General features: G+C 39.1%; 1 protein-coding gene across 2 annotated transcripts in view; it reads right to left on the reverse strand.

Moving 5' to 3' along the window:
* The window catches only part of hibadha (3-hydroxyisobutyrate dehydrogenase a), a 47720-nt gene that overhangs the window by 8421 nt on the left and 21689 nt on the right, over positions 1–17610 (reverse strand). For both annotated transcript variants that reach the window (XM_057827599.1, XM_057827598.1), the window contains exons 5-6: positions 8340–8473; positions 8182–8258 (exon numbers count right to left, since the gene is read on the reverse strand). In XM_057827599.1, the coding sequence (XP_057683582.1) occupies positions 8182–8258; positions 8340–8473 (211 nt within the window). The remainder of the gene's footprint in view (positions 1–8181; positions 8259–8339; positions 8474–17610) is intronic.

The raw sequence follows: 17610 nt of genomic DNA on the forward strand, positions 1-17610 counted from the left end.
ACTTCGACGCAAATCGACAGAACACTGGCAAAGGTAGCCAATGCGTTAAAAGGTCTAAAAAAAATTATAGAAATAAAAAATATATAATAAATAGAACATTTAGCAGAACTGAAAATGTCTTCCACTGCAACTAGAGAGCTTAACTTCTGTTTGTTATGCCACTAAAGAGCTAATAAGTGCACTCACGAGCTTTAACATTTTCATTTATAGAGCCAACAAGCACATTTATAAGCACTAATCAATTCATTCAGGCAGCAATGAGAGGACAATTTAATTCCTCTTTGCAAAAAAAATGGCTGTCTGTTGTCATGACCTTTTTAAATCACCCACACTAGTGTGTGTGTATCCAACGTAGAAGCGCTACACTATAAATCCCCTCCTTTCATGTTCATGTACATCATTAAAAACACAGTTGTGCCACTTTCCTGCTATTCCTCTGCAGTCTGTACCCCCTACACTGACTGCTTGACTGCATGCTGAAATTACAGCAAGCGCAAATGAGGGAAAAGAGAGTAGAAGGGATTAAAAGGATGGTATAAAATAAGGAGGTAACACAAATAGGGACAAGGAAGAAGAAAGGCATACTGTGTGTGCATTCTTAATTGTCATGCGTAGCAATTCCTTGCACTTTGAGAACGTCATGCTCTGGTGGAGACGGGCCGAATCTCCATCTAAGATCAACAAATTAGCTCTAAAGAACAGCGTGAGTGGGGAAAAAAATGGAAACATGTGCATAGGTAAGAAGGCACATTTGATTTAAGAAAGACGGGTTTTATAATTTCATGGTGTTAAATCATAGGTTGCCAGTGACGGCAATAGACTTCCAATCCACTTTGACTGGGAGAGGCTGGCAGCGAATGGTCGCAGAATAATCGGGCTGGCACGAATGAGTATTTTGGTAGTTATTTATTTTTTGCGATGAGTTGACGAATTTACCCAGGTTTAAATCACATTATTTACTAAGCGCAGGGAAAAGTTAAGCTAAGAAGATTATGTAACTATATAAATGTCTCAAGTAGGGCTGCAGATATCGATTATTTTAGTAGTCGTTTAATCGATAAACTAGTTAGCTCGAATAATCGAGAAATGGGATAAAGAACATAAAAAAATAACTAACTACACCAAAAGAATTGGCCAACTTACATACCAAAAGTCTGCTAGCTTAAATGCTATAAAATGCTTTTTTTCTTTTTACAATGCTCTTAGCAAATGTTTCAAACACATATTCCCACAAAAACGGCTGAATATACCTATAAACTGAATTACAAATGGATGAAAAATACATTAGCTCAAACAAAAACTTTGTTTATATTGGTCTTAACAGGGAGCAGCTGGATTCAGCCATGTGAAATGAGTTATATCATAATCACTATTGCCACTGTGCCGCAGTGTCTCCACCCAAACCAATAAAACTAAATGCAAACACTTTCAAAACAAACCAGTCTCGAAGCAGCAAAATTAAATTTGAATCTTTTCTTTAATCGAATTACTCGAGTTAATCGATTAATCGTTGCAGCACTAGTGTCAAGTCAAGTGAAATTTATTTACAGCCCTAAATAATAATAATAATAACAATAATAAAGATCCCAATGGGCTTCACAGTCAAACATTTATGAGCAAACACTAAACATTAAATGATTAAAAAATAAAAAATACATTTAAAAAAAGATAATAATGCTATTTTTTCTTTTGTAATTTAAAACAATTTGAAATATTTTTTTAAAATTAAGAAAATATGTAATAATTTAAAACAAAAAACAAAAAGTACATTAAATACATTATTATTTTCAAATGAAATATAACATATACATAATAATAATAACATAATAACATATATAATAACATAACAATAATATATAATGAAAAACTGAGAAGGATATTGAGGAAGATTATTGAAGACTCATTTGAAAAGGACTGGGATTTTATTGATTTTATTTTATTGATTGATTGACAACATTTACTAATACAAGGTGAAAAAGAGTATTTCGACAATGGCCAACAATGTTTCTAGATGAATCATCATAATTTTTATCGTTTATTTGATAACCGAATAGTTGTCAAATATCATACTTTTTGGACTGCAGGATGCACCTGACTCTATACCGAACCCACCAAATGTTACAAATAGGGCTGCAGCTATCGATTATTTTAGTAGTCGATTCATCTATCAAGTAGTTAGTTGAATAATCAAGTAATCGGAATAGGAAGATTTAATTTGTTGCAGAATAAATTTGAGCAGATGTACAACAATGGTTTGCTAAGATTGCACTTTCAAAAGAGCATTAAATGCAAATACAAAATAAAGTTCCTGAGTATTTCTTCAAACTATGCAGAATTGCACTTCCATTTAAAAATAAATGTAAAAACCTGAGCTTAGCCTCAAACGGAATAAAAAAATACAAAAATGAGGATATGAGTATAAAAAAAGAAAAATTAGCTAACCCGTATCGCAAAAGTCCGCTAGCTTAAATGCTATAAAATGCTAACTTTTTATTTAACAATGCTCTTAACTAATCATTCTAACACATATTCCCACAAAAAAAACGGCTATATATAGCTATAAACTAAATTACCAACGCGTTCAAAACATATTAGCTCAAACAAAATCTTACCTTAGGTCAGTCTTAACAGGGAGCAGTTGGATTCAGCCATTTTAACTGAGTTATGTTGTATTCACTGTTGCCAATAGAAGGCAGTGTATCCACCCAAATCCATAAAACAAAAATGTAAACACTTTCATACAAACGCCACTCTAATGAAACTATTACTCGAAGCAGCAAAATTTGATTCGAGGCTTTTTTTCTCATCGAATTACTCAAGTTAATCGATTAATCGTTGCAGCACTAGTTACAAGGAAGCCACACTGGACTAAAAAACAAAGAATAATATGGAATATTTTCATCAGAAGGCATGCACCTCATTATCCTGTAAAAAATCTCAACTCTGCATGATGACAACTTTCCCAATTTAAATGAATGGACGTCTATTGCCGTCAAAGGCAGCCAATGAGTTAAAAAAGGCGTGTGCAACCCACTTGTTTTAAGAAATGCGGCGACGTGTAAATCCATGTTTCTCTAATGCGTTCATATTTCAGTGGCCGAGTGTGAGGATTTACGTGCGACGGCTCATGCCAATTTTCCTCTTCTGTCTCAGCAATGATAAATCAGTCACGCCGGCACAGCTGCACTTGGCCAATGCGCACAATTATGCGTGTGCATTAAAACCAGGTGCACTATGGCATTTAAGTCGTCAAAAGCCATAAAAACACCTAATATTAAGACTGAACGGAGGAAGTTGCCTGACAAGGCAGGTGTATCAATTTTGGTAATTTACACTTTGGAGGGACTGTTTCTACTCAGAGGAAAAACTGAGAAGGATATTGAGGAAGATTATTGAAGACCCATTTGAAAAGGATTGGGATTTTATTGATTTAAAAAGAAAAATGTTATTTGTCTTGATATCTTCTCATTAACACTCTTAAATGAGGTTTGACAGGATCTTTGCGAGAGCTCAATCAGCAAATGTAAATCAGAAGCAGGGACTCCACCTCCTCATCAATCTTTCTTGCAGATACTTGGGGCCATATTGACCTCTTTCGCACTTCTATGAAGTACTGTATTTTTCGGACTATAAACGGCTAGTTTTTCTTCTCCCTCTGAACCCTGCGGCTTCATAACGCAGTGGCTAATTTAAAGATTTTTACGGGCTAACTAGCAGCAGGCTTCCTTGTTTTGTTCATTTTAGGGCTGCAACGAACGATTATTTTCTATAATCGATTAATCGGCCAATTAATAAAACGACTAATCGGATAAATGTCACTTTATGTATTATCTTCACAGTTTAACTTGAAATTGTTTTAGGCAGGCATGTTGTAAGTAACAATGAAGACAAAACCAAATTTCAAAGCACACTCACTTGTATGACAATTTACAGTTTGAATGGGAGTTTGTGTTGAGACTCCAAACTGTTGTATAAATGGGTTTATGTGTGTGTTTTCTTTGTAAAAAGAAATTTACTATCAGCCAGTGTTGTTTCGGCAGCCTTTTTTCGTCTTATCTTTTGGACGAAAGACACTTATTAGACTTAGTCATATTTTAGTCACTCCAAAATGTGTTCATCTTCATCTAGTTTTAGTCTGCAATTCTCAAAATATTTATAGTCCATGAATAAATAAATAAATAAAAGGTTTGACATTGACAGACAAGCACATAATTGTAGTCTACAAGGACATCACTAGAGGTGGGAATCTTTGGGCACCTAACGATTCGATTACGATTACGATTCAGAGGCTACGATTATAAATCGATTATTGATGACACCCCCCCATTAGCTGCTTTTAAGGTTTTTTACTTTAGTTACAAAAACTTTATTTAAAAAAAAAAAAAAAAAAAAAGCCTCGCAGGCTTAAATAAACGACTATTTCAGTATCAAGTTGACAGTTAAAGACAAAAAATAATATACTCAAATCCCCATTCTGTATCAGTAACTTTAAACTAATTTAATGTTGTGAATCAATCGTTAAAGTTGTTAAAATTGCCCCCGTTATTCCATTATTTCCCTTTTGTCTACTTTCGACATGTGAAAGTTTTAAAACTATTTTAAAGATAGATTCAAGTCAAGATTTTACCCTAACCTAACCCTATTTTAGATAGAAAGTTAATTAGGTTCGCTTGGAAGGTTCGGTACAACAGCCTTGCAGGAAGTCTACTGCTTTAAGATGGCGGCCGTTTACTAACGCCCGTATCTAGCTTTCTGTACATGTGCTGCTAACGCCACCCAGGCTATTTTGCATCTAGTCCTATATAAATATGATATCTACCGTACCATTATGTGGACGGACTTTGTAGCAGCTGTCGGCAGCAGTCAGGTATGTTGTTGTTTTTTTATCTCGTGGCATGAGGTTTAGCTACTCTCGCTCCATTCCTCATTGCATCCCGAAGACCGCGCGGCGTGCTGAGTGTGTTTTACTTCCGCTTTACTTGACATATTTCAATAATCGGAATTTGGATGTTTGTGAATCGTTCTCGAATCTTCAACGGCCAAATCGCGAATAATCTTAGAATTGGAAATTTCGCACACCTCGAGACATCACCATCTACAGGATGATAATACACACTCAGCAGGAAAACAGCACATTATTTGCAATTTATTAAACTCACCTGCACGCCACAAACTGTTTGTAAAACATTTTCCGGGAGTTTAAGCAGACACTCACCGTGCTAAATGCTAATGCTAACGCAAACGCTATGCTAACGCTACAAGTTATTTTGTCAATCAATCAAATTTATTTCTATAGCCCTTTACAAAAACCTGACAGGCCCTCAAAGTGCTTTACAACAAAGACAAACATGGTTCATGAAAGATAAAAGGAAGGAAGGTACTATACTATGACATTAAGAAAAACAAAACAACGCATCACGAAAAAAGTCAAAACAGCAAAATAAAAAAAAATAAAAAAAACATAAAATCCGAAAACATTAAAACCCTTAAGAAATAAAACCAGGCCACCCTAGTCAGGGGAAAAAGCGAGTCTAAAAAAGTTTGTCTTAAAACGAGATTTAAAAAGGCCTAGATTGGTACTGGCGCGGATTTCAGGGGGTAGGCCATTCCATAACCTGGGGGCAGCGACTGCAAAAGATCGGTCCCCCCACTGTTTGAGTCTTGGCCTCAGAATTTGCAAAAGAAGCTGGCCGGTAGAACGAAGAGCCCTGCCAGAGTTACGAAGGGTTAAAATTTCCGATAAATAGGAAGGAGCCTGGCCATTAATAGAATTAAAAACAAACAGTAAAAGTTTGAAATCAATTCTAAAATGGACTGGAAGCCAGTGGAGCAATGAAAGCATGGGGGTAATATTTTCCCGTCTAGGTGTACCGGTTAAAAATCGAGCAGCAGCATTTTGAACAAGTTGAAGACGAGAAATCGAGGACTTGGGAAGACCAACATAAAGTGCATTGCAGTAGTCCAGCCTTGAGCTAATAAAAGTGTGAATTACTTTTTCAAGGTCGTGGTGACTAAGAAAAGGCTTCACTTTGGCCAAGACACGGAGCTGGAAAAAACTTGCTCTTACAACAGAACTAATGTGTTTTTCAAAGTTGAGCCTGTTATCAAATATCACGCCGTGATTTTTAACGTGTGTCTTAAAAAAGGGAGCCAGGGCGCCAGTGTTGGGCTCAAGGGCATTCATCATGGAAGGTGAGCCGAAAGTAATATATTCAGTTTTAAGTTCAGATGTAAGAAGTTTTGTGCTAGCCACTGCTTCACATCAATTTAGTGAGAGCAGTTTGTTCGTTGGGTCTCAGGGGCAGATACAGCTGCAGGTCGTCAGCATAAAAATGAAAAGAGATATTATGTTTTTTTTTTTATAATTGATCCTAAAGGTAGGAGGTAAAGGGCAAATAGGATAGGCCCTAAAATAGAGCCTTGCGGCACCCCACAAGACAAAGAGGTTTGTGAGGAGTAAAATCATCATTACCGTGAAGGCCCTATGTTCCAGGTACGATTTAAACCATTGTAGAGCTTTACCACGGATACCTAGTAAGTGCTCTAAGCGAGATACAAGGACTGTATGGTCGACTGTATCGAATGCTGCTGTGAGGTCTAATAAAACAATGATAGCTGGGTTTCCATTATCCACAGTAAGGGCAATGTCGTTGTGTACTTTTAACAGTGCTGACTCAGTGCTGTGTCTGGATCTGAAGCCTGATTGAAACTTGTCAAGGGTGAAGTTTGTCTCTAAGAATGTTTGCAATTGAATAAAAACAGTCAACAGTTTAGTGTGTGATGATCACTTATCACAGACCTTTAAAGGCTAAAGCAACACGGCAGATCTAGCCAAGATCACCTGACACATTTCACAAAAAGAGCCTGGAATGGGCACACGCCAACTCACCGGTGTGTGGGGCGAGGCAGGGGGCGCACCACGTCACATGAGTGAAACGACCAAACACTGCTAAAATGCGTGCTAACCACACATACTATTAGAAAATGTCACACATTTTGAACTTATGACGGACACTAAGGCGAATTTTCATCTCGTTCTGGTCTCGTCAGTTGACAACTGGCATCTATCTTGTCATGTTTTAGTCTCCTAAGATACGATTTTAGTACGACATCGTGACGTCATCGTCATGAAAAATTTGTTCGTTGACCAAATATTTTCGTTATCGTCACCATTGACGAAAATAACAGTGCTTTCAACTTTACTATGTATCCAATATGCTTCTCCAAACACAATACAAACGGACGCTTAGGACACTGATTCGCATAATCGCTAACCAGCTTAGCGCTCCGTGATAAGTAGTAACATCTCATCAACAATAGAATACTAACAATGCAATTGGCTTCATTTACTCACTTCTGACGAAGGCACACAGGATCTAACGCCAGAAAAAAACAATTGAACTCTAGACATTTCTTAATATTATTGATTCAGCAACCCAACCTGAGTGAAGCAGTGAACTCTCTCTCTCTTGCTCTAATCCCTGGCATGCAGCCTTACATTACACACAAACAAGGACCCAAACGGGACTGCTCATGCCTGCCGGAAAAAATCAATGATCAAATTCGTTGGCAACTAATTTATTAATCGCTTTAATTGATTAGTTTTTGCAGCCTCATTAAGAAGTTAGCGAGTAGTAGCTAGTAAGATGTCTGAAAATTGGCAAAAATGTGAATAGTTGTTTTCCAAAGTAAAAGATTTTTTTTCATTTGCTACTTTGACTTAAAAATATGATGAAGAAATCTGATAATATTTACAACTCAGAAGTTAGATATATTTTATAATTTCAAGAATTTAGACAAGTTTAACGTGAAGACGGTCCTAAACGATTAATTCGTTTTCATTGTTGATTAATTTGCTAATCGATTAGTTGTCGATTAATTTTTGCACCTCTCATGTTTTCATTTTGTTTTGGTGACGTTGCCAGTTTGGGTGCGCTTAGAGTCACAAATGACGACCATGAGCGTTCGTTCCAGAGTGTAACAGCGTACACATGGAGTGCATTTTATTATGCACTTTTAGCTTTGTTTCTCGGTACATGCTAACTTATTGTGAAGAGAAGACACTTGGTGCCACTATGGAAAAATGATTTAACGCCACGGTTGGTTTGACAGATTATGCTAGCATGCTAGTACTAGCCAAGTTCATTAGTAATGATGAGGACAGGGTGGAAATTAATTTACCTGATACCGAGGTTCATAGTTTCTGCTGTTCCAATCATCCCAATGGCCAGCAGCATGTTGTTGCATATCTTTGCCGCCTTGGGAAGTTAAACAAAGAACTGCCATGAATCTGTATTTGGTTAAAATGTGCCTGAGTGATGACAACAGAGACGTTTTACCTGTCCTGTGCCAACTTGTCCACAGTAGACTACATTGGCTCCCATGCAGGTGAGAAGCTCCTGTGCGGCGTGGTACTCCTCCTCCGCTCCACCCACCATGAAGGTGAGCTTGGCCAAGCTAGCTGCACCAACACCTGAACACACCACGAGAGTACATGTTATACTAGTCCTTCTAAAAAAATTAGCATATTGTGATAAAGTTCATTGTTTTCTGTAATGCACTGATAAACATTAGACTTTAATATATTTTAGATTCATTAGACAAAATTGAAGTAGTTCAAGCCTTTTATTGCTTTAATATTGATGATTTTGGCAAACAAGTAAAAAAAAAATAAAAAAATCCATATCTCAAAAAATTAGCATATCATGAAAAGGTACTTTAAAGAAGCTACTAACCTAATCATCTGAATCAACGAATTAACTCAAAACCCCTGCGAAAGATTCCTGAAGCTTTTAAAAACTCCCCGCCTGGTTCATTACTCAAAACCGCAATCACGGGCAAGACTGCCGACCTGACTGCTGTCCAGAAGGCCATCATTGACACCCTCAAGCAAAATGCTAAGACACAGAAAGAAATTTCTATGTGAATAGGCTGTTCCCAGAGTGCTGTATCAAGGCACCTCAGTGGGAAGTCTGTGGGAAGGAAAAAGTGTGGCAGGAAACGCCGCACAGCCAGAAGAAGTGACCGCACCCTGAGAAGGATTGTGGAGAAGGGCCGATTCCAGACCTTGGGGGACCTGCAGAAACAGTGGACTGAGTCTGGAGTAGAAACATCCAGAGCCACCGTGCACAGGCGTGTGTGAAAGAGCGGCAAAAGCACCTGACCTGGGCTACAGAGAAACAGCACTGGACTTGCTCAGTGGTCCAAAGTACTTTTTTCAGATAAAAGCAAATTTTGCATGGCATTCAGAAATCAAGGTGCCAGAGTTTGGAGGAGGACTGGGGAAAAGGAAATGCCCAAATGCCTGAAGTCCAGTGTCAAGTACCCACAGTCAGTGATGGTCTGGAGTGCCATGTCAGCTGCTGGTGTTGGTCTACTGTGTTTTATCAAGGGCAGGGTCAATGTAGCTAGCTATCAGGAGATTTTGGACCACTTCATGCTTCCATCTGTAGAAAAGCTTTATGGAGATGAAGATTTCAGTTTTCAGCACGACCTGGCACCTGCTCACAGTGGCAAAACCACTGGTAAATGGTTTACTGACCATGGCATTACTGTGCTCAATTGGCCTGCCAACTCTCCTGACCTGAACCCCATAGAGAATCTGTGGGATATTGTGAGGAGGAAGTTGACAGACACCAGATCCGACACTGTGGATGAGCTTAAGGCCGCTATCGAAGCATCCTGGGCCTCCATAACACCTCAGCAGTGTCACAGGCGGATTGCCTCCATGTCACGCCGCATTGAAGCAGTCATTTCTGCAAAAGTATTCCCAACCAAGTATTGAGTGCATAGCTGATATAATTAATTGAAGGTTGACTTTTTTGTATTAAAAACACTTTTTTGTATTGGTCGGATGAAATATGCAAATTTTTTGAGATAGGGATTTTTGGTTTTTCTTGACTTTTTTGTCAGAAAATAATGAACTTTATCACAATAAGTTAATTTTTTTGAGAAGCACTAGTACAATTTTAGGGATATTTTACTTGTAATGTAATCCGCTGCTGCCATTTACAACGAATCTGAATAAAAAGTTTCCTCAATCGAACTTTACAGGTCATCTTTGCACTTTACGTATTTTCGACGTGTTAAGTAGCGTCGAAGCAGAGGGACGTGCGCATCCTTAAAAGCCGATTGTTGCAATCATCCACTGCACAACCCTCGTGGGAGCCCTTGCCTTTTGTCCTGTCGCCCCTTCTCTTTCACTCTCACACAGACGTACATCCAACACAGAGCAGCTGTGCCTGAAGGCGCCCCTCCTCTTTGGGCGATCAGTGACATGCTTGAGGGGTAATTAACTTTACACTTTATCATGTTCAATTAGGCATCCCTCCCCATGCCTGATGGCTTAAGGAGCGTGCCATGTTGTGGGAGGCAACAGCAACCCCCCCCCCCCCCAAGTCTCCCTATGACGAGCTCCTAATGTAAAAAATAACTTCTTTTCAAGCGTGTTGAACCCCATCAGGCCAGTGTTATCCTTTAAATGCTTCGGTGAATCTCCCTTGACGCCGCGCCAACACAAACAAAAGCCCAAAATGTTGAGCAGCTTGCTGAATCGAGCACTTTCAGGGAGATGAGCAAGGGGGAAAGAGAATTTCAAAATCTCTTCAGGGTGTCGTGAAACTGTAATGAAAGACCTCTTAATAGTGAACACCTAATAATGGCAGTGTTAATAATTAAACAGGAATTAGGAGTGACAAAACAGCCGGAATCACATTATCGGTACAGGTAGGAGATTGGAACGAGTGGAGCGGAAAGTATCATGACACAACGCATACAAAAAATATACAGTGCGCATAAGAGCAAGGCCAAAAAAAAAAAAAAACATAATAACAAAAACAAAAAAAACAAAAAAAATCACAATTTTTTCCCCATATCGTCCAATATTGATTTTTTTCAAACTTGGTTTTTATATTGTTTGTATATTATTGTTTGTATATTAGCATTAACCTAGCAGGCACGAAAAATGAAATGTGTTTACGCTTTTAGTGCATTACAGTTGTCAATATAGCAAAATTCTGACTTTGATATGATACTTGCACAAAGTACCTCGAAACCAATAGTGAAAGAGTACCCAGTCAAAATGGATTGGACATCTTTTGCCGTTAATAGTGCTGAATGAGTTAAGAAATATACTGTATTTTATGGACTATAAGTCGCACCAGCCCAAAAATGCGGAATGCAGAGGAAATACATACAGAAGTCGCACTGGAGTACATATCGCATTTTTGGGTGAAATTTATTTGATAAAATCCAACACCAAGAACAGACATATTATCTTGAAAAGCAATTTGAAATTAGGGCTGTAGCTATCGATTATTTTAGTAGTCGATTAATCGATGAAATACTTAGTTCGAATAATCGGATATAGAACATAAAAAAATTAAAATACCTGAGCTGATTCTCAAACGGTATAAAAATAAAAAATGAAAAAAAAAAGACGATCTATGTATAACAAAAGAACAATTGGCTAACTTTCATAGCAAAAGTCCGCTAGTTTAAATGTGATAAAATGCTAACTTTGTTTTTTTACCACGCTCTTAACAAATGTTTAAAGCACACATGCGCACAAAAAACAGTTCAATATACCTTTAAACTAAATTAGAAATGCATTGAAAAAAAAAAAATTGCTCAAAGAAAAGCTTAGCTTATGTTGGTCTTAACAGAGAGCAGCTGGATTCAGCCATGTGAAATGAGGCACACTAGAGGGCAGTGTATCCACCCAAATCAATACAACTAAATGCAAGCACTTTCAAAACAAACCATTACAACGCCACTTTAATTAAAAGAATACTCGAAGCAGCAAAATTTAATCCGAATCTTTTTTCCTAATCGAATACTCGAGTTAATCGATTAATAGTTGCAGCACTATTTCAAATAAAAATAGAATAGAGAATAACTGGCTGAATAAGTGTGGGGTATGCTCACGTTACATGATGCATAAACCAAGAACAGAGAACGTATGTTAACGTAACATAGTTATTCAGAGTGATTCAGATAACTATAGCATGAAGAACATGCTAACAAGCAGCAATGATATAACTACAGTTAGGTGCGACTCGGACGGCACGCAGTTCAGGATGTGGCAGATTGTTCCCCTCTACCTAACATACTCGGAACTCGCCTATTTTTTGGGATAAGAATAAATTCACATAGCTAGAAGAAAAAAACCCTATTGAAGAGGGTCCTACAAAAAAGGAGGCGTTACCGAGCTGTGTAGCAATACCGTCATTCAAAACCAAAATGAATCCTCTAATTGGGCCAATTCGACCAAGTGCGCCAAATTTCGTGGCTCTATAAGTAGCTTAAGTCCCTGAAGAAATATACTTCCTTTTAATGGTGAACAAAGGGTCGTCACGGCAACAGACAGAGATATAAGGACAAGATATGTGCCTTAAAATGCAGTATTACAGAAGGTATTGTATCTACAACAACCAACCTGAAAATAACTGGGCATGTACACGTAAAACGAGTGACTTTTTGTTGCCACTAGTTGGTGCTGTAGGGCTGATGCTAATGACGCCAACGGGACCCTTCAGGGTACAACCTTCACAAAGCACAGAAAGTTTGGTGCAGATATGTTGTATATATGCCAAGTTATGTTCAAAACTTGTGGCAAGACAAAATGGCGACTGCCATTTTCAGTTTCCTGTTTGAACCCCTCTGCTTCAACGAAACGTCAATATTTTTAATCAGGCACCTGAAAACATGTCTTAAGGCTCCCTTGATGCAGGTTTGAAGTCAACTGATTTTTTTCTCTTGGAGGAGGAGCCTGTCTCGTAAAAAAGGTCGTTTCCAGTTCCCTGCAGGGGGGTGCCAGGCCTAATGGGTAATATTTTAATGCAGTCGTGTTCAGGCTGGGAAACCTCCCATACATGCCAGATATGAAAAAGACGGAACCTTGCATCAGGGAGTTATTAGTTATTTAATGAATTTGGTCGCCCAGGTAATGCCTGTGAATGAAAACTCACCATTTTGATAACTTAAGATCTCATATGTCTTATGAATAGTTTCACCCGTTTTGAGGAGGATTCAACTAACTCCTTAGCTGCCAATGTCTCAGATATGCACCCTGTAACTAAATTTCACATTCAATCCAAAATACCCAATTTCCTGTTGGGTTTGGAATATGGATGCAAGAGAACAGTTTCGCAGAAGGTATCGATTCCCTAAATTTCATCGCCTCTGTTTAAAAAACCTAATAGGAGAGGCCTTTTTGAAAATTTAAAGGGGGCACTACTGAGCCATTTTGGTAAGTTTTGCAAGGTCACAAAATCATTGAAATTTATGCCAAGTTGCATATATGTGCAAATTTTGGTGAGTTTTCGAGCATGTTAAGGCCTCCAAATTGGCCATTTTCATTTGCCATTAAGAAATAATAATAATCCTTTCCATTCCAATAGGGGTCTCGCACCACTTGGGGCTCAGGCCCCGGTGCTCGGGCCCTAATAATGGGTAAATAATTTCACATATGGGGTGGGGCACATAAGTACTGTATTTAGTCAACCACCAATTGTGCAAGTTCTCCTACTTGAAAAGATTAGAGAGGCCTGTAATTGTCAACATGGGTAAACCTCAACCATGAGAGACAGAATATGGAAAAAAAAAACAGAAAATCATATTGTTTGATTTTTAAAGAATTTTATTTCCAAATTAGAGTGGAAAATAAGTATTTGGTCACCTACAAACAGGCAAGACTTCAGGCTGTTAAAGAGGTCTAACTTCTTCTAACGAGGTCTAACGAGGCTCCACTCGTTACCTGTATTAATGGCACCTGTTTTAACTCATTATCGGTATAAAAGACACCTGTCCATAACTCAGTCAGTCACACTCCAAACTCCACTATGGCCAAGACCAAAGGGCTGTCGAAGGACACCAGAGACAAAATTGTTGACCTGCACCAGGCTGGGAAGACTGAATCTGCAATAGGTAAAACGCTTGGTGTAAAGAAATCAACTGTGGGAGCAATTATTAGAAAATGGAAGACATACAAGATCACTGATAATCTCCCTCGATCTGGGGCTCCATGCAAGATCTCACCCGGTGGCGTCAAAATGATAACAAGAACAGTGAGCAAAAATCCCAGAACCACACGGGGGGACCTAGTGAATGACCTACAGAGAGCTGGGACCACAGTAACAAAGGCTACTATCAGTAACACAATGCGCCGCCAGGGACTCAAATTCTGCACTGCCAGACGTGTCCCCTTGCTGAAGAAAGTACACCTCCAGGCCTGTCTGCGGTTCGCTAGAGAGCATTTGGATGATCCAGAAGAGGACTGGGAGAAAGTGTTATGGTCAGATGAAACCAAAATAGAACTTTTGGGTAGAAACAGAGGTTCTCGTGTTTGAAGGAGAAAGAATACTGAATTGCATCCGAAGAACACCATACCCACTGTGAAGCATGGGGGTGGAAACACCATGCTTTGGGGCTGTTTTTCTGCAAAGGGACCAGGACGACTGATCTGTGTAAAGGAAAAAATGAATGGGGCCATTTATCGAGAGATTTTGAGTGAAAATCTTCTTCCATCAGCAAGGGCATTGAAGATGAGAGGTGGCTGGGTCTTTCAGCATGACAATGATCTCAAACACACAGCAAGGGCAACAAAGGAGTGGCTTCATAAGAGGGTCCTGGAGTGACCTAGCCAGTCTCCAGATCTCAACCCCATAGAAAATCTGTGGAGGGAGTTGAAAGTCCGTGTTGCCCAACGACAGCCCCAAAACAGCACTGCTCTAGAGGAGATCTGCATGGAGGAATGGGCCAAAATACCAGCAACAGTGTGTGAAAAGCTTGAGAAGAGTTACAGAAAATGTTTGGCCTCCGTTATTGCCAACAAAGGGTACATAACAAAGTATTGAGATGAACTTTTGGTATTGACCAAATACATATTTTCCACCATGATTTGCAAATAAATTCTTTAAAAATCAAACAATGTGATTTTCCGTTTTTTTTCCACATTCTGTCTCTCATGGTGGAGGTTTACCCATGTTGACAATTACAGGCCTCTCTAATATTTTCAAGTGGTAGAACTTGCGCAATTAGTGGTTGATGAAATACTAATTTGCCCCACTGTAAGTCGCTCCAGAGTATAAATCGCACCCTTAGCCAAACTCTGAAAAAATCTGTGACTTATAGTCTGAAAGATACGATAATTTGGCACTTACAATCAGCCAAAAAACTGCAAATTGTCTGTTTTCTATGAATGGTTCACAGTTTTCACATGACACATGGTATCGCATATCATATAAAATCTACCCTTTGAGTCTTTTTTTACGAGCAGCATACTGAGGCACATCCACTTATAAAGGGCAGTGCGACAACTGCTGTTTAATTAGCAGAGATCACGGTTTGCGGACAACTAAAGAGGCGATTATTGATATTGCAGTCAATGTGCTGATCAATATATCTCACTAAAGAGAAAGCAAACAGAGAGGAAGTTAAAGAGGAAGTAGAGATACGGAGACACTCTTTTTACCTCCCAACACTCCTCTCAAATGAACTAATCACCCTAATAAGCTGTGATGAAATGTAGAGGATTCCTGTAAGCAGTTGTCATACAGGATTGATGGAAGATCCACTTAGTTAGGGAAAAAAAACATCAATATGAAAATGTGCGTGCGTCGGAGTATCGATGACTCAGTTCATCGTGCATTAACATTCGCTCGTTTTTACATGCGTGTGCGTTTGCGTGTCATGTAATTTCCTTTACACACTATCTACGTGTGCCGTTACACATTCAGTGTATATTATGCACATATGCATCGGCGTGTGTGTGCAGAGGGACGTCCCGTTCTCGGGCCAGTTCTGTCAGAGACGGATTAAAGAGGAATCCTAATGAGGCTTCCTGAGAGCCGAGCGCACCGACTCATCCATCCCAGCGGGAGTGACAGTGGTGGATCGTTAGCGCGGCACAACTACACAACGCCCCCTAGGGGGAGACAAGATGTGTGAGTGTATGTGGGGGTAAGAGAGGAAGTTGTTGATTGGGATAGTGGTCATAATTGAACACAAAATCGGGCATTTTAAGCATAACATATAGAAAAATGCAGTATTGTCAAGTTCATGTGCATGCACGTGCCTTTAAGAGGCGGGGCCTGGTGGAGTAGAAAAGGTGAATATATCTAGAGTCTAATGGAAATTGGCTGCACTATGCTACTGTATGACAGATGGGGAGGTACCGCAACGTGCGCGAATGCAGAGGTACTCGTAGCCCGCACGCAACCACGATACATCCTCTCGCAGCATAGTTAAAAAGCAGTCGATCAAACATTATTAGGGCAGACGCTTTGCAGCACGTCATTAAACATTAACGTCAGAGAGGGTGAAACTTGTGGAGGGAAAGGAAGATCAGAGAAACAAATTTGGCTGGGTCGGTTTGTAGTGAGAATGTCTTCAGTAGTGCTTTCATGACACTAAACAAACAATTAGGGCAAGCATGTGGCACTCATAAGTTTCGACACTAAAACTTCTTTTGAAGCGGTGAACAACGTCAGTGTTGTACGTAAAAGAGACGTGTGTGATTACTGTGAACAGGTGCAAATCAGAATGTAAGGCAACAGTAAAACATGAGTTGGTGCTTTAAAATTTATATTGTGGATTTGGAAATAGAACTACAGTGGCACTGCTACATACGAAGATGATTCGTTCCAGAACCTTGTTTGTAAGTTGAAATGGTCGTATGCCGAGTAGGCATGTGCCGGTTACCGGTTTCAAGGTTTCCGTGGTCTGAAAAGGTCACGGTTTCAAAACCACTAAAATTTTCCGTCATACCGTAGTATAGTATTAGCTATGTTTTATGTCCCAAAAATGCAGCGAGAAATGGCTTGGAGCGGCAGCGCTTACCCCTTCCCGTCCATTTGTTGCTCTGTCCTGTGTTTGTCAGTGACACTACACCTGAGCTTTTTTCACCCTCAAAAAAGAGGGTCGCGAGAATTATATTAGTATTAGGTATTAGTATTAGTACTAGAAAAGAAAGACGGCCGCGGCTTAGAAGGGGAAAGACATCTGACGTGCAGGCAACACCTCCAACATGATTTCATATTTACTTGACCTCATTTGTCACTTTACACAAAATTTAAGGTATGTAAATGCTGTCATGAACGTTTCCCATCAGCTATGACAGTTCACTCCAGCGTGCTTCGAGTGTCTAGCGATGGTAAAACAATTACTGTAACGTAAGCTTGTTATCGAGGCTATTAACGTGGCTGGTTAGCATGCCATTATGGCTAACTTGTGTCCTCACCATCCTCACTAAAAGCGTACTTTTGTTGTCTTCTGCCATTGTAAACATCTGTTCAAAATAACATTTTCATAATACAGCCTGTGGCATTTTTTTCTTCTCTGGTGACTTTCTGTGTTGAGAGAAGGTGTGTGTGCGTGTGTGTATAATGTGTAAATAATGATTCCAATCATACAAATGAGTTCCGTCTCCATTAATATTCAACTAATATTAATAGTAATAGTGGTATATTAACCCAGAAAAGGTGAACACACTCACATTCCTTCATGTACAGTATTTACGTTATGGAAAATAATTATTTTTGTTATAATATTTAGCAACTTGAGCTGTGGCAGTGGGTTTAGTCAATAAGTTCAATTCATTTCAATTTTATT

The sequence above is a fragment of the Corythoichthys intestinalis genome, chromosome 22 (assembly GCF_030265065.1).
Source record: "Corythoichthys intestinalis isolate RoL2023-P3 chromosome 22, ASM3026506v1, whole genome shotgun sequence".
NCBI classification, from domain to species: Eukaryota; Metazoa; Chordata; class Actinopteri; order Syngnathiformes; family Syngnathidae; genus Corythoichthys; species Corythoichthys intestinalis.